General features: G+C 45.9%; 1 protein-coding gene across 5 annotated transcripts in view; it reads right to left on the minus strand.

The window, feature by feature from the left end:
• The window catches only part of pacrg (PARK2 co-regulated), a 394,611-nt gene that overhangs the window by 82,126 nt on the left and 289,522 nt on the right, over positions 1 to 22,963 (minus strand). For all 5 annotated transcript variants that reach the window (XM_085963069.1, XM_085963066.1, XM_085963067.1 and 2 more), the window contains one exon: positions 15,006 to 15,177. In XM_085963069.1, the coding sequence (XP_085819195.1) occupies positions 15,006 to 15,177 (172 nt within the window). The remainder of the gene's footprint in view (positions 1 to 15,005; positions 15,178 to 22,963) is intronic.

Consider the following 22,963-nt stretch of genomic DNA (forward strand, 5'->3'; position numbering starts at 1 on the left):
TTAAATCTGGCAGAAATGCATCAAATGCCATGTTTCTGAAAAGATGGGAAATATTTTTTATGCAGGTGAAAGGTTCCACACTTCAGAACATCTTTTAAAAATTGTAATAATTAATTTTCTCCTATCAGTGGCCTCTGGGATTCTGAACGCTTGTTTAATTCACGTGTGCTAAGTCAGTGCGATAGATTATAGGGCAGGTTTTCTAGTCCCTGCTTGGAGGAGGCAGGAGCGACGGCACCAAATCAAGCACTCGCCAAGTGCTGCAATGTCTGACCTTGTGCCACTTTGAGAGGTTGAAGAATTTAAATAAATTATGCAGGCTCCTGGCCGAGCTTGTGCCCTTCTCCCATTGACTGACATGGCGGCTCTGAAGAGGAGAAAGTCATTTTACAGCAGAAAATATATTCGCTCCCGCCGCCCCCGCTCTGATAACGGGGGGTGTCAGCCGTGGCTCAGTGGGCAGCACCCTCGCCTCTGAGTCAGAAGGTTGTGGGTTCAAATCCCACTCCAGAGACTTGAGCACAAAAATCTAGGCTGACACTCCCAGTGCAGTACTGAGGGAGTGCTGCACTGTCGGAGGGGCAGTACTGAGGGAGTGCCGCACTGTCGGAGGGGCAGTACTGAGGGAGTGCTGCACTGTCGGAGGGGCAGTACTGAGGGAGCGCCGCACTGTCGGAGGGTCAGTACTGAGGGAGCGCCGCAGTGTCAGAGGGGCAGTACTGAGGGAGCGCCGCACTGTCGGAGGGGTGGTACTGAGGGAGTGCCGCACTGTCGGAGGGGCAGTACTGAGGGAGTGCCGCACTGTCGGAGGGGGGAGTACTGAGGGAGCGCCGCACTGTAGGAGGGGTAGTACTGAGGGAGCGCCGCACTGTCGGAGGGGCAGTACCGAGGGAGTGCCGCACTGTCGGAGGGGCAGTACTGAGGGAGTGCCGCACTGTCGGAGGGGCAGTACTGAGGGTCTGCCGCACTGTCGGAGGGGCAGTACTGAGGGTGTGCCGCACTGTCGGAGGGGCAGTACTGAGAGGGTGCCGCATTGTCGAAGGTGCAGTACTGAGGGAGTGCTGCACTGTTGGAGGGGCAGTACTGAGGGAGCGCCGTACTGTCGGAGGGGGAGTACTGAGGGAGCGCCGTACTGTCGGAGGGGCGGTACTGAGGGAGCTCCGTACTGTCGGAGGGGCAGTACTGAGGGAGCACTGCACTATCGGAGGGGGCAGTACTGAGGGAGCGCTGCACTGTCGAAGGGGCGGTAGTGAGGAAACGCTGCACTGTCGGAGATGCCGTCTTTCGGATGAGACGTTAAACTGAGGCCCCGTCTGCTCTCGCAGGTGGACGTAAAAGATCCCATGGCACTATTTCAAAGAAGAGTCGGGGCGTTATCCCCGGTGTCCTGGGCCAATAGTTAACCCTCAATCAACATAAGAAAAGAAAACAGATTATCTGATCATTATCACATTCTTGTTTGTGGGAGCTTGCTGTGCGCAAATTGGCTGCCGCGTTTCCCACAATACAACAGTGACTACGGGCTGGATTTTGTCAATGGGAAGCTGTGGTGTATGTACCTTTAAGAGGAACTATGTTTTTTTGAGGCCCCTGTGTACTGTAGTACCGGTAGTGACCACTCGGGTATATAAGCCTGTATAGCGTCTTGTATAGTTAGTTCACCTCCAGACTTTGTTCAGTAAACACTTGTTAAATCGACTCCTGCTTTCCGGGTCTTCATTAACACACTGATACAACAGTGGCGACGAGTTAGAAACGAAGTTACCTGCAATTCGGCAGCACCTCAAGGAGATCGATTCCTCAGACGAAGGTCGAAGAAAAAAAAAACTGTGGTTTCACCAGCTAAGCGGGCTGGTGGCAGGTACTGCACTAATCCTTCCTGGGTGGCGGGCTGCGGCTCGATCGGGTAGCTCTGCAGCGGGGCTGGTCAGCGAGTCGTAAGGCAGAAGCAAACAGAGACAGAGGGTGGAGCACTCAGGACACGGCCGGCGCTGCAAAGCAGGACGGCGTTCGGACCAAGCAAAAGGAGGGGAAAGTCCCAGAGAGTCCGATGGAGTGACGGAGAAACTGTTTAAAAATACATATGTAATTTTTTTTTAAAACCGCGGTAACAGCGTTGGCAGCAGCGGCAGCGGCGGAAAGCGCGCGAGGCGCCATCTTGACTCGACAGGGAAGAAGAGAAAGCGCGGGAGGCGCCATTTTTGATTTTCAGGATGCCTAAGACTGGCAATATTACTGCTTTCGATAGTGATATAGAGGATTGGACCACATATGTGGAAAGAGTGGAGGTATATTGCAAGGCGAATGAAGTAGCGGATGATAAAAAGGCATCGGTACTTCTAAATCTGATGGGCGCAAGGACATACGGGCTGTTATGAAACTTGATCACTCCAGCCAAACCGATGGACAAGAATTTTAAGGAGATTGTTGATACCCTACAGGAGCACTTAAACCCAACACCGCTGCTGATAGCGGAACGATTCAAATTCTTCAGGAGGAATCAGCACAAGAATGAAAGCAATGCTGATTACCTCACCGAATTACGAAAGCTGTCTAAGCACTGCCAATTCGGGGCAGGACTGGCAGATTCTCTATGAGACAAATTCGTCTGTGGTCTCCTAAGCGAAGGAACACAGAAAAGACTACTTTCTGAGAAAGATTTGACACTGGACAAGGCTTTCAGTGTGGCTGTATCATACGAAGCAGCAGCAAGAGGAGCTGCAGAGATACAGCAAAAGCCACAGGACTTCGGCACCCATGAAATGACACGGGGTTTCGAGAAATGTTATCGCTGCGGCAGATCCACCCATGACCAGAGGGACTGCTGGTTCAAGGACAAAGCATGCAGGCAATGCGGAAAGATGGGACACATTGCACGTGTATGCCGATCTGGAAAAAAATCCGCTGACAGTAAAAAGGTCAATAAGGAAAAGTACAGGAAGGTACAAATGATGACGGACAGTAGCTCCGAAGACCAGAAGAGCGATAGCGACTCCGGAAACAAGAGACTAAGCTGTCTCAAATTACATAATGTAATTGCCAAAGAAGATTACCAGACCATTTGGGTTACCCTCACAATCGCGGGGTCCCCAGTTAAAATGGAGCTAGATACAGGATCAGCTCTGACCGTCATAAGTCGACGGGATTACGAGCGGCTATTTCCGCATATACCTTTGAAAGACACATCCATTATCTTGAAGACATATACGGGGCAGAAAGTATACCCCAGAGAGAAAATAAGGGTGCCTGTTGTATACAACAGCAAGAAAATACAGAAGTTGTATTTATACGTTCTGCAAGATGGTGGTCCACCATTGTTGGGACGTGAATGGATCAGAAAGATGCGTTTGGACTGGCACTCCATTCAGGCACTGACGGTGACCAGTAAGAAAAAAAATGATGATGACATCATCCCTGGACGATTGAAAGAAATCTTGGCTAACGCCAAAGAAGTGTTTCAACAGGAACTAGGAACCCTGAAAGGCGCCACCGCCTCAATAAAAGTAGAAGATGCGGCAATTCTCAAGTTTTTTAAGGCAAGGCCGGTGCCATACGCAATTCGTCCAGCAGTCGAGGCAGAGCTGGAGAATTTGGAAAAAGCAGGCGTGTTATCCAAGGTAGATTGGAGCGAGTGGGCAACACCCATCGTCCCGGTCATGAAGAAAACGTTGAATAATGATAAATCTGAAGAACAGAGAAAAATTCGCATCTGTGGGGACTTCAAGGTGACTGTAAACCCGGTTCTTCATACGGTACAGTATCCTCTTCTGAGGATAGAAGATATTTTCGCCTCACTATCCGGAGGGAAACGTTTCACCAAAATTGACTTGGCACAGGCATATCTACAAATGGAGGTTGAGGAGACCTCTAAAAAGTATCTCACGATAAACACACACAAAGGCCTGTACCAGTACAATCGGCTAGCTTTCGGAGTAGCATCAGCTCCAGCTATCTGGCAAAGAGCTATGGAGCAAGTACTGCAAGGGATTCCAGGGACTCAATGCTACCTAGATGACATCCTTGTAACAGGAGAAAATGACAACGAGCACCGTGCCAATTTGGAGCAGGTGCTCACGAGGCTGAGAGAACGGGGCCTACGAGCAAATCGCCCCAAGTGCGAATTTTTCCAGAAACAAATATCATATTGTGGCCATATCATTAGTGAAGAAGGGTTGCATAAATCACCTGAAAAAATTGAAGCGGTCATAAAAGCCCCAGCGCCTGAAAATGTCTCACAATTAAGGTCGTTCCTGGGATTAATAAATTACTATCATAAATTTTTACCGAACTTGTCAATGGTTCTGCACCCTCTTAACGCACTGCTACAAACGGGAGTAATTTGGAAATGGAGCGAAGACTGTAAACATGCCTTCCATAAATGCAAAGGCTTGATCACGTCCAAGGAAGTGTTGGCTCATTACAACCCATCACTGCCAATCAGACTGGCGTGCGATGCATCCCCTTATGGCGTGGGAGCGGTATTATCGCATAAATTCCCTGATGGCTCGGAGCGGCCGATAGCTTTTGCATCACGCTCATTGAACTCAGCTGAGCGTAACTATGCCCAGATCGACAGAGAGGCACTCAGCCTGGTGTGGGGGGTGAAGAAATTCAACCATTACCTACACGGACAAAAATTTACCTTGTTGACTGACCATCAACCCCTCGTCTCCATATTCAACCCAAAAAAGGGCGTTCCCATTATGACAACGCAAAGGCTACAGAGGTGGTCCCTTTTCCTAGGGGCGCACCAATATGACATAGAATACAAAGGAACAAAACAGCATGGGAATGCTGACGGTTTATCGCGCCTACCGTTGCCAACGGTAGAAGAGGCACCTACAGTGGACCCAGTGGAAATGTTCCACTCGACCATAGTTGAATGTCTACCAGTGACAAATTCTACCATTGAAAAGGAAATGAGAAATGACCCGACTCTCTCACGAGTCTACGATTTAACGGTGAAGGGATGGCCAGCACATGGCGAACCACTGTTACCAGCATTCTCGCAAAGAAGAGAACAGCTGTCAGTGTGCCGAGGAACCTTGATGTGTGGATCCAGAGTGGTGATTCCACCCAAACTCCAGGATAAAGTGCTAAAGGAGCTTCACGAGGGGCATCTGGGTGGAGTGAAAATGAAGAACTTAGCCAGAGCATTTGTGTGGTGGCCAGGTATCGATGGAGACATCGAAGAAATGACCAAGAGCTGTCTAGGATGCCAGAAGGTCCAAAACGCCCCACCACAAGCCCCTCTACATCCATGGGAGTGGCCCTCATCTCCCTGGCAAAGGGTACATATCGACTTTGCTGGTCCATTTATGGACTCAATGTTCTTAATCGCGGTTGATGCACACTCCAAGTGGCCGGAGGTAATAAAGATGTCCTCCACCACCGCGGAAAAAACCATCGCAGTATTAAGGACCATATTCGCCAGGAATGGGCTGCCTGAACAGATCTGTTCTGATAATGGACCGCAATTTGTATCCAAAGAATTCAGGAAGTTCTTAAAAAACAATGGGGTTAAGCACTACACGTCCGCCCCATACCATCCCGCCACCAATGGATTAGCTGAAAGGTTTGTCCAGACCTTCAAGAAGGCCATAAAGGCCATGGGTAATGAAGACATAAATCTACAACATAAGGTAGATAACTTCTTGTTTGCGTGCAGGAATGCAACACATGTGGTTACAAACCAAACCCCCGCCATGATGTTTTTCAATAGAAGATTAAGATGCCGGCTGGATTTGATCAAGCCAAACATCAGAAGGGACGTAGAGAACCGGCAATTTCAAGGCATGAATGAAAGGCCAACTAGAACCTTCCAGATAGGTCAACAAGTTTTGGCCCGGGACTACCGTACCGAGAAATGGCAGCCTGGAACTATTTGCACACGACTAGGACCGCTGATGTATACCGTGGACATTGGAGAAAGCATAATAAGGCACCATGCTGACCAGATCATAGAGTCATCCGAAAAGGGACAACCTACACCACAACTCTATACGCCTAATGATGAAGCAGAGATACCCATAGTATCTACCTCCGATCCGGTGATACTGGAACCAGATGAACCCAACACTGGCGTTCAAGCCGAATCGACCTTGCCAAAAGAACCTACTACACCACCGAAACCTACTGCACCACCGAGGCGTTATCCGGACCGAGTCAGGAAGCCTCCAGAGAGACTGAATTTGTAATTGATTAACTTCAGCAAATGTGTAGATTATTGTTCTGGTAAAAATGTTAATTAATGATTACTTAAAATATTATGTACTATTTATCTAAAAGGGGAGGAATTGTGGTGTATGTACCTTTAAGAGGAACTATGCTTTTTTGAGGCCCCTGTGTACTGTAGTACCGGTAGTGACCACTCGGGTATATAAGCCTGTATAGCGTCTTGTATAGTTAGTTCACCTCCAGACTTAGTTCAGTAAACACTTGTTAAATCGACTCCTGCTTTCCGGGTCTTCATTAACACACGGATACAACAGGAGCGTTTGGAGGCGGGACTCCCACTTGTCGGGTTTCAGTCCCACCTCCATCTACTTCTGGCCAATCCATGCTATTTTCCCTTGCTTGACCTTGTTAAGCCCGCCCAGCGGGTTTAGCAGGCCAATTAAGGGAAAGCCGGTTACAGAGAACGTCAGTGTATGACGTTTCATCTGTCACAAATTTTTGACCGATGAATTGTCATCGTTTGACAGCTCTGTGAAGCTGTCAAACACTGACATTCTCTGTAGTTTGATGAGTTCTTGAATTCAAGACCTCATCAAACCTCTTTCTTTTGCAGAAATTAGATGGTTGTTGCATTGGAGAATGCAGCGGCCATCTGTCATCTCTACCGCGGAGGTGTGAGACTCTCCGCATACCCACCGACTGAAGCCTGCAGGAAGAAACAAAGGTAAGTACACTTTTTCTGACACTTTGCACTTACCTCAGATACTCACCTCTCCACACTTGCACCCATCACTCATCTTCACAGCACACTTTTGGACCCCTCCGACCCCTGCAGACCCACTGCTCGCCTCGGTGACCCTGGCGGGTTTCGGAGCCTTGTGAGGGCAAAAAGGGATAATCCTATTTTCTGCCTGTTAACTACCTGTTAACAGGCAGTTAAGTGGCTGTAATCCCTGCCCGCCTCCAAGGAGACGGGACCCGGCGCGGAATGGCTACCCACCTCCTGGCAAGATGGCATGGAGGCGGGTTGGGCACCCGACCCCAAATTCTGCCATTTTCCCGGCAGTCCCGCCTCCAAACCCGCCTCCCCAGGGCTGGCAAAATCCAGCCCGGGTACTTCATTGGCTGTAAAGTGCTTTGAGATGTCCGGTGGTCGTGAAAGGCGCTACAGAAATCCAAGTCTTTCTTTTTTCTTTTTTTCCTCCCCTCCTCCAGCCTCACAATGGAGTCTTTCCACAACTGGCTCTCCTCCTAATTCCTTTCCCTTTTTTTCTCTTATCACCTCTCCCAAACAAAAACGTCTCACCTGTAATTTAGCCATCTCCTTATAAGGAGAGTTTGCTAAAAGCCTTTGAAAGGGTGTTTTTGTTGTCTGACGGGCAACTAGTGATTATTCTCCTGGGAGGAGAGATAACCAGGGAATCTGCGGCCATAATACCCGACACTGGAAATGTAATAGTCAGTGAATTCTGTGTGGCAGGCTTGGTAATCGGATACCTCAACTAGATAGGTCCCCATCAGTCCAGGACAGTTGATCATTGACCATCCAGACTGGCTCAGTAATGAGGTAAATCTGTCACTGGGGACTGGGAATTGGCTCTGGGAACTTTCCCACTTGGCTCCATATAACTCTGCAAACCAATGTTTCCTACATTGTCCACATTGTTTTGAACAGTGTCTGTTCAAAAGTACTTCATTGGCTGTGAAGTGCTTTGGCTCGTACTGAGGCTGTGAAAGGCACTGTATATTTCCATCCCTGGCAACTGTTTGAAGTTGAGCCAGATCGTGCGCAACCTTGGTGTTCTGTTTGACCCTAAGATGAGATTCCGACCACTCCATCACCAAGACCGCCTACTTCCATTTCTGTAACAGCACCTGACTCCGACTCTGCCTCAGCTCATCTGCTGCTGAAACCCTCATCCATCCCTCTGTTACCTCTAGACTCGACTATTCCAACTCTCTCCTGGCCAGCCTCCCACATTCCACCCTACGTAAACTTGAGCTCATCCAAAACTCTGCTGCCCGTATCTTAAGTTGCTCATCACTCCTGTGCTCGCTGACCTACACTGGCTCCTGGTTAAGCAACGCCTCAATTTTAAAATCCTCATCCTTGTTTTCAAATCCATCCATGGCCTCGCCCCTCCCTATCTCTGTAACCTCTTCTAGGCCTACAAGCACCCGAGATCTCTGCACTCCTCCAATTCTGGCATCCTGCGCCTCCCCGAGTTTAATCACTGCACCATTGGAGGCCGTGCCTTCAGCTACTTTGGCCCTAAGCTCTGGAATTCCCTCCCTAAACTCCTCCACCTCTCTACCTATCCTAGTAACTATAGGCCGGTCAGTTTAACATCAGTGGTGGGTGACGTGAATCAGTCATTCATGAAAGAAAGACTTATGAAATAATACAGAGTGGCCTACGGGTGGCGCTGTCCAGGGAGAGTATAAATACTCGGGCATGGGCCCAGCTTGCGCAGGACATTCTTAACAGGAACTAGTGAAGGACACAACTAGACCTCCATGTTGTAAAACAGTTGATTAAAGCTTTGTTTAACGCTTAGACCAAGTGCCTCGTAGTTTTCTTACGTCAGTGAGTAAGGTTTTAGAAACAATAATCAGGCAAAAATTAACAGGCACTTGGAGAGGTTTAAGTTAGTTAATGAGAGCCAGTATGGATTTATAAAAGGCAGATCGTGTTTGACTAATCGAATTGAATTTTTTGATGAAGTAACAGAGAAGGTTGATGAAGGGAATGCAGTGGATGTTGTCTATATGGATTTTAAGAAAGCGTTTGACAAAGTACCACAGAAAAGGCTGGTTAACAAAATTGAGGCTCATGGAATAGGAGGGTCAGTGTCAGCATGGATAAGAAATTGGCTTAACGACAGAAAACAGCGATTTGTGGTGAATAAGAGTAAAGACGTCTTACTGCAATTATATAGGGCCCTGGTGAGACCACACCTGGAGTATTGTGTACAGTTTTGGTCTCCTTACCTAAGGAAGGATATACTTGCCATAGAGGGAGTGCAACGAAGGTTCACCAGACTGGTTCCTGGGATGGGGGGTTGTCCTATGAGGAGAGATTGAGTAGACTAGGCCTATATTCTCTAGAGTTTAGAAGAATGAGAGGTGATCTCATTGAAACATACAAAATTCTTACAGAGCTTTACAGGGTAGATGCTGGGAGGATGTTTCCCCCTGGCTGGGGAGTCTAGAACCAGGGGGTCACAGTCTCAGAATAAGGGGTCGGCCATTTAGGACTGAGATGAGGAGAAATTTCTTCACTCAGAGGGTGGTGAATCTTTGGAATTCTCTACCCCAGAGGGCTGTGGAGGCTCAGTCGTTGAGTATATTCAAGACAGAGATCGATAGATTTTTGAATATTAAAGGAATCGAGGGATATGGCGATCGGGCAGGAAAGTGGAGATGAGATAGAAGATCAGCCATGATCTTACTGAATGGCAGAGCAGACTCAAAGGGCCAAATGTCCTACTCCTGCTCCTATTTCTTATGTTCTTATGTTCAAAATGATTGTTTTTCAGACTGGAGGATGGTAGACAGTGGTGTTCCCCAAGGGTCAGTGCTAGGACCACTGCTTTTATTGATATATATAAATGACTTGGATATTAGAATACAGAATAACATTTCAAAATTTGCCGATGATACCAAACTTGGAGGTGTGGCAAACAGTGAGGAGGATACCAATCGACTGCAACAGGACATAGATAGGCTAGCAGAATGGGCAGACAAGAGGCATTTGGAATTTAATACAGAGAAGTGTGAGGTGATGCATTTTGGCAGAAGGAACAGGGAGAGGCAATATAGACTTAATGGCACAGTTCTAAAGAGTGTGCAGGGACAGAGGGACCTGGGGGTTCATGTGCATAGGTCCCTGAAGGTGGCAGGACATATTGAGAGATTGAGGACATATGGGATCTTGGGCTTCATAAATAGAGGTATTGAGTACAAAAGTAGAGAAGTTATGCTGAACCTTTATAAAGCACTGGTTAGGCCACAACTAGTGTATTGCGTCCAGTTCTGGTCACCACACATTAGGAAGGATGTGAAGGTCCTTGCGAGGGTGCGGAGGAGATTTACCAGAATGGTCCCAGGGATGAGGGATTTAAGCTACAAAGTTAGGTTGGAGAAGCTGGGGTTGTTCTCCTTGGAGCAAAGGAGGTTGAGGGGTGATTTGATAGAGGTGAACAAGATTATGACGGATTTGGATAGGCTAGACGGGGAAAGGCTGTTCCCACTCGCTGATGGTACAAGAACTAGGGGACACAGATTTAAGGTTTTGGGCAAGAGATACAGGGGGGACGTGAGGGAAAACTTTTTTACGCAGCGAGTGGTGAGGACCTGGAACTCGCTGCCGACGGAAGTGGTGGAAGCGGAGACACTAAATGTTTTCAAGGGGAGACTGGATAGGCACTTGAGGGAAATAAACTTGCAGGGCTACGGGGATAGAGCAGGGGAATGGGACTGACTGGGTCGCTCTACAGAGAGCCGGCGCGGACTCGATGGGCTGAATGGACTCCTTCTGTGCTGTAATGACTCTATGACCTCTCTCTCCTTCAAGACACTCCTGTTTGCCAGATACAGAATGTACACTCTCTCCCTTCTTCAACACACAGAAATTCTACAAATGCAGATTTCTCACTAGCTTGGCTCCGAAACTTTTAACCACAGTGTTGGGTTTCTGTCCGGCACCATTCTAATCAAAAAATGATATATATATTCTTCACATAGATCAGTGCCAGCTGGAAACGGCAATCCTGGAAATGGCAGGAAGCAAAGGAACACCGCTGAAAATAAAAAATAACATAAAATGAGTCCAGAAGCCCTTCAAAAAAAGAATTGAGCAAAGTCCAGATTCCAACTGCAGCAGAAACCTGACTGATCGCTCAACCTGTATTTAGTTTTTTCTCACCACATTGCAGCTCCTGCCGATTCCCCAACTTTACTCCGGAATCAGAATCCTAGAGTGATGCAGCACAGAAGGAGGCCATTCGGCCCATCGTGTCTGTGCCGGCTCTTTGGTGGAGCTATCCAATTAGTCCCACTCTCCTGCTCTTTTCCCCATAGCCCTGTAAATATTTTCCCTCCAAGTATCTATCCAATTCTGTAATTTAGCTGGAATGTGATGGAATACGTTCCACTTGGCTGGCTGCTCCACACCCTGTGCTCACCCTCAGTGAGGCCCAGTACTGCACGTGGAGCCTGTGACATTAAAGCCTTTGCGTTGTTGGAATTTTTTTTTTTAAACCCAAACAACAAACCATCTAATTTACAGAAACACCCACCCCATCTCGTGCAGGCAAATACCCAAATTTAATAATTGATTAAAAGTTTGACTGACTATATATATATAAATATATCTGTACGGAAAAAATATAAGCTCACATTTTTTTTTCACTATCTAGAAAATGCTGCAAATCAGTTTCTGGCCAGTTGCTTACAGTGCTCTTTTTGATATTCAGTAGTAGGGATTTCCAGAATTACCGCCCCACTCCCACTCTGACCTCTCTGTCCTCGGCCTCTGACACTGTTCCAATGAAGCTCAACGTAAGCTCGAGGAACAGCACCTCATCTTTCGATTAGACACTTTACAGCCTTCTGGACTCAACATTGAGTTCAACAATTTCAGACCATAACCTCTGCCCCCATTTTTTCCAGACGGCAGCTGTTGTTGATCATTCCGCGATTCCCATTTACACCTCCTCTAGACCCATCTTTTGTTTCTTTACTTGTCCCATCACCATCTCCTTTTGCCTCGCACCATCATCCCTTTTGTCTCTCAATCTCTCCTGCCTTCCACCCTATCACAGACCTTCCCTTTTGTTCTTTCCTCCCCTCCCCCCTTTCCCAGCCCCTACACTTGCTTAAAAACCTGTTCCATCTCCAGCTTTTTTCCAGTTCTGACGAAGGGTCATCGGCCTGAAACGTTAACTCTGTTTCTCTCTCCACGGATGCTGCCTGACCTGCTGAGTGTTTCCAGCATTTTCTGTTTTTATTTCAGATTTCCAGCACCCGCAGTATTTTGCTTCTGAATTTCCAGAAGATTGTTGCTGATTAGACAGTGAGCGTGAACATATTCTGAAAGCTGTGATACAAAAGAACTTTCAGCTTTGAAACAGCCACATAGTGAAAGTGGTAATTTTAGAAGCCTACAATCCAAGTTATTTTAATTACAATTTTTCAATCGTACATGGCAGATTTTGAGAGCATGGCTGAACTGCGTAGGTTTTAGTGGAGACGTTCCATGAGATTTTTTATAAGAAAAGATATCCAGTTATGTACCTTAGTTAAAGCTATTGTTAACTCCCTGTAATCACCAAGTGACTCATTTGTAATTGTATAAGATATATGGTTATAGGTTTCAAGCTCTTCCCCTGCCTCACTTGTATGATTTAGTTCCAAATTACAAAGTGCTCATTTTTATATTGCCCTTAATTTCGGGGAACGTCCCACCCGCTGTTCCAAGTATATGGCTCCTTTCCTGAGAAGTGCAGACAATGTAGTCGGGGATCATTGACTTGCTGCAGTTTATGAGGCACCGTCTCCCCTTCACTGGGGGCGGTGCTCCTTATTTACACCAATTGTGGCTCTACGGCCAAGAAGCAAATAATAATCATTAATTACATTTTAAAATTTCTTCCTTAGCAGGATGGTTTTTTGCAGGTGGACTGCAGCGGGGCAAATGCTGTACAGCTGCCTGATCAGCAGGGTGTCCTGCCCCCTGTAACCAGTCTCCATTTCCCTTGTGATACGTCAATGACCGGTGCTCCGCGTGAATGTGTCAGATGTAATAGCATCTGACCCTGGAAGATGATGAATAGCCTCAGCTACTGGGAGTCGGGGGCAGAGCATTCTGCCAATATAACGTAAGCGTTACTGTTAGTTCCAACAGCAGCAAGCAAATGCATATTCTTACAAATAAGAAACAATTCTGAAAAAAAATTGCTCCTTTAAATAGGAAGATCATTTTATGGAATTCCTGCTAGTTATTTTCAAACACAGGAACAAATCTAAAGTCATCTCAGATTAAAGTTCTAAGTTTTGCATTTGGTTTTTAAGTTGCATAAAGAATGCCCTCAACTAAAACAACGAGCACGCGAGAACACAATCGATAATCTGTAAGCGAGTGGAGTTGTAATTTTTAAGTGGAACTGGTTTCTGACGATTTGCCCCATAATCCTAAGTGTTATAAAGGGAGCCATCTGCACACTTGCTGGTGTTTCCATAGTCACTCCCTTGGCACTGTGCGCTTTATGCTTTGAACCTGCTGGTCAGAGGCTTGTGAGAAGAGACATCCTGTGTCGAGCACTACAATGCCATTGCAGCAGAACTTCCTGATATCACCACACAGGAGCTTTATCTGTTTCCCAGGGTGCCACCAGCCTATAAATGTCACATAACGCTGGCAGAATCAGTTCCCCCTTAATGATATACCCTTAAGCTCAAATACATATTGAAAGTTCAAAAGAGAAAAAGACAGACTTGCATTTCTATAGCGCCTTTCACAACCACCGGATGTCCCAAACGCGTTACAGCTAATGAAGTGTAGTCACTGTTGTAATATGGGAAATGTGGCAGCCGATTTGTGCACAGCAAGCTCCCACAAACAGCAATGTGATAATGACCAGAAAATCTGCTTTAGTGATGTTGATTGAGGGATAAATATTGGCCAGGACACTGGGGAGAACTCCCCTGCTCTTCTTCAAATAGTGCCATGGGATCCTTTAAATCCACCTGAGAGGGCAGACCTCGGTTTAACGTCTCATCCGAAAGACGGCACCGCTGACAGTGCAGCACTCCCTCAGCACTGCACTGGGAGTGTCAGCCTAGATTTTTGTGCTCAAGTCTCTGGAGTGGGACTTGAACCCATGACCTTCTGACTCAGGAGGCAAGGGTGCTGCCCACTGAGCCACAGCTGACACACATTAAGCTAGGATGTGATAAGAAAATGAGTTTCCAAGCTAAACAAGTGCAATAGGTCAAAGCAATGTACCGTTTGCCAAACCTCATCTCTCAAAAGTTCCATTACAGCTTTCATGTCATGACTTGATTACCAGCAGACCAGAAACTACCTATTCACTGACAATCACCAGAGTAAATCTTCAGGAATAGGGGCTAGGCAGCCTAGCAAACTAAGATCCAGGCCAAATAAAGCAATCTTCATTACTCAGTGTGTGAAATGGGAGCTTAAATGGTTAAGCGTATTATGGTGGCTGCCATCACAAGTCTCAGCTTATCAATCTGAGCCAATAGTTGAGAACAAGGCAATTACTGTAGCTCTGATGCTGGGGTAACAGTACGGTATAATAGTATCCAGCCACACAATCATAATGTGACAAAGATACAAGCCCATGATGTCCGTCAAAAACCTATAAATGTCCCAGTATGCATTCGTTTTGCTGTTTTTATTCAGGTCCTTTCTATTCTCAACTCCCTAGTTTGCACCATTAAACTGTCATAAATCTTGCAGCAAGCCAATTCCGAGCAGGACATTTCCTGTGGAACTCCAGACGGCTCGTGGTGTGTCGTTAACAAACCGAAATTAAGCACATTCATTACATTCTCATTTCGGTATGTGTGTACAGAATAAAGCGAGCCTTCAGCTTCTGTGTAGATGTATATCCTGTATATATGATTACACCGTCAATTGCAGCATTTCCTTTCTGGGTTCTGGAAGCCAGTCCCTATTTTTGAATCTGACAAGGGACATAACTGCGATTTTAAAACAACTTCCCCCCCCCACCCCGCCCTGCGCCCCTAGCCCACCCCCTTCCCCCCACCCACACCACCGACAACAGAGTTTAATTCCTTACTTTTGATAGGGATGATAAGTTGCGGGATGACGGGAAGGACCTTTGATGCTCCGTGTTCCAACAGGTCATGGACTCCCTGTCTGGCAAAGAACTCATATGGATGGGTCGTCTCACAAAGGCCATCGAAGAAAAGGGGCAGATAGTGATGGTAATCCAATTTTTCAATCTCAACCTGTAACAGAGAGCAGCAAGTAATTAATCCTTCAGTAATAAGTGTTCAGAATTATGAAGGGTTTTGATAGAGTAAATACAGAGAAACTGTTTCCACTGGTAGGAGGGTCGGTAACTAAAGTTCCCTGTAATTGTTTTTTGGGTCGCGCGGCCCATTCAAAAGTCCAACGCACGCGCGTTTTTATCAATTTAAAAGCTGGCTCACCGGCTGCGTGGGTCCCCTGGAACGCTAAGGGAACATTGTCGGTAACCAGAGGACACAGATTTAAGGCAACTGGCAAAAGTGGGGAGATGAGGATAATTTTTTTTACGCAGCGAGTGGTTATGATCTGGAATGCGCTGCCTTAAAGGCCGGTGGAAGCAGGTTCAACAATAAGGGAATTGGATGAATACTTGAAAAGGAAAAATGTGCAGGGCTCTGGAGAAAGAGCAGGGGGGGAGTGGGACTAATTGGAGAGCTCTTTCAAAGAGCCGGCACAGGCACAATGGGCCGAATGGCCTCCTTCTGTGCTGTATCATTTTATGATTCTAATATTTTTGGCCCTTAATTTCATATCCCTCTCCTCACTCCAGCAGATAGAATATTATAGGTTGGTGTAATGAAACATGAATGAATCCGACAATAGGGTTAAATTCCTTATACAATTTTGGCACTTAAAAGCGAATAACAAAATCTGCACTGAAAGAAGTAGGTAGTAATAATCACATAAAGGAGAACTCTTCGCTCAGGTTTAAACTATCTTACAGACCAGTATAACAACAGAAAATGCTGGAAAAACTCAGCAGGTCAGGCAACATCCGTGGAGAGAAATTTGAGTTGACGTTTCGGGTCGAACCCTTCTTCAAAACTGGAAAGAAAAGAAAATAGATCGAAGGCAGGGCTGCGATCGGACAAAAGAAGTGAAAGAAACAAAAGAAGTAAAAGAGCTAGACGAGATGGTAATAGGCTGAGATTAGGTGTAAAGTGTACTGGCAGGGCAAGAGATAGCTGCCAGGTGTGAGAGAGAAACAAAAGGAAAGTGGGTGGGGGGGGGGAAGGAGTGGAAAAATTACAAGAGAAAATGTGTAATGGGGCCGAGGTTATGATCTGAAATTGTTGAACTCGATATTGAGTCTGGAAGGCTGCAGAGTGCCTAATTGGAAGATGAGGTGCTGTTCCTCGAGCTTACGCTGAGCTTCCGTGGAACAATACAAGGGGCCAAGGACGGTGAGGTCCGAGTGGGAATGGAGCGGTGAATTAAAATGACAGGCGACCGGAAGCTCGGGATCAACCTTACGGACTGAACGGAGGTGTTCCGCAAAGTAAATCAGGCAAAGGAGAGAGGTTGTATGCATGAATAACAAATTCCCAAAGTGACAGACTGAACCCACCCTCGGTTCCGCTCTAATTTCCCTTTCCTCTCCAAAGTCCTTGAATATGGTGATGCCTCCCAATTCCATGCCCAGCGTTCCCACAACTCCATATTTGAATCTCCTCAATCAGGTTTCCGCCCTGCCAATGCACTAAAACGACCCTAATCAAACTCACAAATGACATTCTCTTTGACTGTATCCATGGTCCACCATCGCTCCTCATCCTTCTCAACCTCTTTGTAGCTTCTGACACAGTTAACCAGACTATCCTCCTCCCACGCCTCTTCTCTGTTGTCCAGCTTGTTTCACTCACACCTGTCCAATTGTAGTCACAGCATCTCCAGCAATGGCTTATTATCATTCCGGCAATTCCTATGTTCCCTTCTCACCCCATACCATTACCTATGTTCCCTTCCCACCCCATACCATTACCTCCAAAGTCCCCCAAGGATCTATATTGACCCCTCCTCTGCCTCATCTACATGAGGACCCTTGGTGACCTCATCTGCAGACATGGGATCAGGTTCCACATGCCCACGCACGACACCCAGCTCTATCTCTTCACTACCTCTCTCAACCCTTCCTCTGCCTCTGTATTTTCAGACCACTTGCCCAACTTCCAGTCCTAGATGAGTCACAATTTCCTCCAGCTAAACATTGGCAGACCAAAACCATTCATACCCCCACCTAAAATCGCTACATCCTCACCCCCAATTCCATCCCCTCCTTGTCCACTGTCTCAGGTTGACCCACACTATTCGCAACCTCGGCATTCTAATCAACCCTGAGTTAAGCTTCCAACCCCACATCCTCTCCATCACAAAGACAACCTGCTTACACCTTAACGTGGCCCACCTCTGTCCCGACATCAGCCCACCTGCTGTTGACACCTTCATCCATGTCGTTGTCACCTCCCGACTTGATTATTCCAATGTTCTCCTGGTTAGCCACCCATCGTCCACCCTCCAGAAACTTAATTTCATTCAACACTCTGCTGCCCATTTCCTATCCCACACTTGGTCCTGTATCTCCCATCATCCCAGTCCTCACTGATCTACATTGGCTCCTGGTCCCCCAAAACCTCAAACTTAAATTTTTCAACATAGCGCATAAATACCATCATGGCCTTGTATTGATTTCTTTGTGGGTTCAATGACGAGACATTTATGAAAGAGAATGTCTTTTAATCTAAAGTCTGTTCAACTCTTTTTAACAGCATTACAGGAGACACCATGCTAGTGATCCATCTAAAAGCGAAACTAAAACTAAACTGCATGTCTCTGTCACATGCCCTCTGCTGGTCAGGCATAAGTAATCAATCAGGCAAACATGCTGGTAAGGCATCATAATCAAACAGGCAAATACCATCACTATTTGCTGATATCATTACATCTCCCTTTCTTAAAACAAAAGTATTTTACTTTTAACTAACAACATGTTTTCTTTGTATTAATCTGCATTTTAACTGTAACACTTAATGAACTTACATTATCATTATCATGATCAAGGTTTTTTAACCTTGCTTTGTGTGTTCACATGAAATATGTAAATACACTAGAACTTGAAGAAAGAATAAGATAACATTACTTCCTTCTATAACAATAGTCCTTAAATTTGCTCAATGAGTCTCTCAGGAGGCTTCACGTGTCTTGAGGATTTTCTGATTGATTGTCCTTGAATCTGAGTTGTTGCCTCAGATGATGGTTTCTCAGCTGTGTGATCAGGTTGTTCAACAGTATCAGTCTTTTGACCTGCTGTGTGATCAGGTTGTTCAACAGTATCAGTCTTTTGACCTGCTGTGGCTGGTTCCATGAGAAGATCCCGACGATTTCTTCTCAGAACAGCACCCTCATCTGTCTGAATGGTGTATGATCTTGGTTGAACTTCACTCAGGACAGTTCCCTTCTGAGTCCAAATGTTTGTTTTGTCTTTGAACCTCACTTGGTCACCAGTGTGGAGTTCAGGTAGGTTTTGTGTTCCTCTATCATAGTAGTACTTTTGCTTTTCTTTCTGTTGTTCTTTGAACTTCCTCACTTTCTCCCCCTCTTTTGTTTTCAGGAGGTTCTCCGGGATGGGTAGGTTTGACCTTAGCTGACGTCCCATAAGGAGTTGGGCTGGTGACATACCACACTCGAGCGGCATTGTGCGGTATACAAGCATGCACTGGTAGAAGTCAGTTCCACTGTCTTTTGCCTTGTACATCAGTCTTTTCACTGTCTGGACCGATTTTTCCACTAGTCCATTGGACTGTGGAAAGTGAGGACTTGACGTTGTGTGGACAAAGTCCCACTCTTTGGCAAAGTGTCGGAAACTTGCATTGTAAAACTGGGGTCCGTTGTCTGTGAAGACCTCGCTTGCCACGCCATGTCTGGAGAATATGGCTTTCATACATGTTATCACAGCATCTGCAGTGGTGGTGTACAGTCTACAAACCTCTGGATACAGGGAGTAATAGTCTGTGACTACAAGATAGTCCTTCCCTTGACATACGAATAGGTCAGTGCCTACCTTCTGGTAAGGTCTGTCTGGCGCTGGGTGTGGCTTTAGTGGTTCTACCGGATTGCTTGCTCGATATTTCAGGCATATTGTGCAGTTTGACACCTCATTTGTCACATCTTGGTTGATTCGTGGCCAGTACATTACCTCTCGTGCTCTTTTCTTACACTTTTCGATTCCCAGATGTCCTCCATGGATCCTTTTTAGCATCTCTTTTCTCAGACTCTTTGGGATAACTATTTTACTTCCTTTGTAGATGAAGTCTTCGACCAGTGATAGTTCCGCCCTGCAGTTCCAGTACTCTGCCATGTCAGGTGAGCATTCTTGCTTCATGTTGGGCCATCCATCCAAGATGCTTTTCCTCAGTCGTCTCAGTGTTTCATCTTTGTTTGTCTCAGTCTTTATAAGCTCCATTTTTGCATCTGCTATGGGCAGTGCACTTGTGATCATGTCCAGGTAGGCGTTCACTTTTTCATCCATTTTGGTGTTTGCGGGCTCACTTGGGTCAACAGCTCTGGACAACGTGTCTGCTGTATACATCAGCTTACCCGGGGTGTACGCTACATTCAGTGTATAGCGTTGCAGCCTGATCATCATTCTTTGTATTCTAAGCGGACAGCTATTTAGTGGCTTTTGGAACAATGCAATCAAGGGCTTATGGTCAGTCTCTACATTGATTGCTTGTCCTGCCACAAACTGGTGAAATCTTTCACAGGCATATGTGATGCTGAGCAGCTCCTTTTCTATTTGAGCATATCGCGTCTCCGCGTCTGTCATTGAGCGCGATGCATATGCAATAGGTTGCCAGTAGTCATATTTTTGCAGAAGAACGGCACCGAGCCCACTCTGTGATGCATCTGATGATATCTTGATGGGTCTCGCTGGGTCATAAAACCTCAGAACTGGTTCCTCTGTGAGCAGTTTCTTTAGATCGCTCCATGACTTCTCATGCTCATGATTCCATTCCCATTCTATGTTATTTTCAGTTAGTCTTCTCAGTGGCGCCATCTTTTCTGAGAGGTTGGAAATGAATTTACCCATGTAGTTGATCATTCCATTAAACCTCTGCACGTCCTTTTTGCATTGTGGCTTTGGCATATTCTCAATGGCGGACACCTTTCTGGGATCTGGTCTGATGCCCTCACTGCTAAGGATATCTCCCACGAATGTCAGTTCTGTCACCCCGAGCTGGCATTTCGCTCTATTCAACTTCAGGTTTGTTTTCCTTGTTGCTTCCAGCACTTTTTTCAGTCTCTCGTCATGCTCAGTTCTCGTGGTTCCCCATACTATGATGTCATCCATTGAGGTATCAACTCCCTCCAGATGCTCATAGATCATATGGATAGTTTTGTGATACACTTCAGGAGCTGAGGCAATGCCAAATGGTAACCTTAGGAATCTGTATCTGCCAAATGGACTGTTGAACGTGCACAGTCTTGAACTTGCTTCGTCCAATTTCATCTGCCAAAATCCTGATGATGCATCTAACTTGCTGAAATACTTTGCATTTGCAAACTGTGACATGATTTCCTCACGTGTAGGAAGCTTGAAGTGCTCTCTCTTTATTGCTCTGTTTAGATCTCTTGGATCCAGGCAAATTCTGAGCTTTCCATTCTTTTTGTCCACTACGACGAGGGAACTCACCCACTCAGTTGGCTCATCTATCTTCTGAATCACGTTCAGGCTTTCCATCCTGTCCAACTCTGCTTTCAGTTGCTTTTGAAGAGCAAACGGAACTTTTCTGCATGGATGTATGACCGTTGGCATACTTTTATCTACTCTGATCGTGTGTTCTCCTGGCAGGCAGCCTAGACCCTTAAATAGGTCGTTGTACTCTTTCATGAGTTCATCATAGACTGTCTCTCCTTCGCTTTCCACAACGAGGACTCTCTTTACCAGGTTCAGTCTCTCACAGGCTTTTAAACCTAGTATGGCCTGCACATCCTTTGGCACCACGATTAATGCTAGCGTGTGCTCTCTGTCCTTGTGTGTCACTTTGACAATGCATCTTCCTTTCACTGGTATATCAGTACCTGAGTATCCTGTCACTTTCACTTTTATTCCATGTATCTTTGGTCTGGGTCTAATTTTCTTAAAATCAGTCTCTGATATCACATTAACTTGTGCTCCAGTATCCAATTTAAATGGAATGTGTATGTCATTCACTTTTAGTGTCAACATCCAGTCTCTTTTTTCTTCTTTGTTTTCAGACACAACATCTACATTGAACTCCTCTATCTCGCTTTCATCTACTGTATGGACCTTGCTTTGTTGCGCTTGGTTCTTACAGCAACGGGCATAATGGTTGTTTTTGTTGCAACTATTGCATTTTTTACCATATGCTGGACACTTTTTTGGTGTATGCTGTGTACCGCATCGACTACATGACTTTCGATTGCCCCTTTCATTTTTGTTCGCTGGCCACGCCTCTTTTTTCACATTAGCGCTCTTTTTGTTAAACAGTTTGTATCCGTTCTTTCTCACTGCATCCACGTTGCAGCTACTGTCACTGAACAGCTCCTTTGCCTGCAACTTCACAGTCTCTGTAGCCCTACACAGTGCTATGGCTTTTCCCAGGTCTAGATCTTGCTCTCTTAGCAGTCTTTCCCTTAGACCATTATCTGGAATACCACACACCAGTCTGTCTTTTATCAGCGAGTCTGTCAGTCCCCCAAATTCACATGTTTTGCTTCGGTTTCTCAGTTCAGTCACATACTGATCAATAGTCTCACCCGTTTTCTGTACACATGTGAAAAATCTATGCCTCTCAAATGTCACATTACGTTTAGGTATGCAGTAGGCCTCAAACTGTTCCATTATTTTATCGAGCTTCATTTTGTCTCCATCAGCAGCGAATGTGAAGTTATTATACACCTCCAGCGCTTCATCACCTACACCATGTAAGAACACTGACGCTTTCATTTTATCACTTTTCTCGTCAGCTCCGATTGCTGATAAATACAACTCCAAACGTTGTTTGAACCTCCTCCAATTTTCAGCCACATTAACTGTCAACTGAAGCTTCGCCGGTGGGTGTAAACCTTCCATTTTTCACTTCGTTAGCTTTTCTCCAATGGTAAGTAACGATGTTCTCTTTTGGCTTGCTAATATGTGGAGAGCTGATTTAACTTCAGATTTTTCCTCTTCATCTTTCAATCACTTCTGACACCATGTATTGATTTCTTTGTGGGTTCAATGACGAGACATTTATGAAAGAGAATGTCTTTTAATCTAAAGTCTGTTCAACTCTTTTTACCAGCATTACAGGAGACACCATGCTAGTGATCCATCTAAAAGCGAAACTAAAACTAAACTGCTTGTCTCTGTCACATGCCCTCTGCTGGTCAGGCATAAGTAATCAATCAGGCAATCATGCTGGTAAGGCATCATAATCAAACAGGCAAATACCATCACTATTTGCTGATATCATTACAGGCCTCACCCTTCCCTATCTCTGTAACCTCCTCCAGTCATACAACCCCCCACCCTCTAAACTTTGGCCTCTTGTGCATCTCCTCACCTCCACCACTTCACCCCACTATTGGCAGCTGTACCTTCAGCCACCTAGGCCCCATGCTCTGGAATTCCCTCCTTAAACCCCTCCTCCACCACTTCTCTCTCCTCCTTTAAGACGCTTTTGGTCATTTTCTCCAATATCTCCTTCTTTGGCTCAGTGACCATTTTTTTGTTGACGCCTCTGTGAAACACCTTGGGACGTTTTTCTACTTTGAAGGTGCTGTATAAATGCAAGTTGCTGTATTGCTGCTCTCCATAATGCTAGAGATGTCATTAAATAAAGTAATTGTACGTGATACATTTCTGTGTCTTGTTTAGTCTTGATTGCTTTGGTAAGCAAAGAGTTAAAAAGCATTGAGTCAGTATTGTACGGCAGACCTCTGATTGCAGATCAGTGGCTCAATGAGTGATAACTTAATTGG

The sequence above is a fragment of the Somniosus microcephalus genome, chromosome 20, assembly GCF_052327205.1.
Source record: "Somniosus microcephalus isolate GS21.2 chromosome 20, FLI_Smic_1.0, whole genome shotgun sequence".
In the NCBI taxonomy this organism is placed as follows: Eukaryota; Metazoa; Chordata; class Chondrichthyes; order Squaliformes; family Somniosidae; genus Somniosus; species Somniosus microcephalus.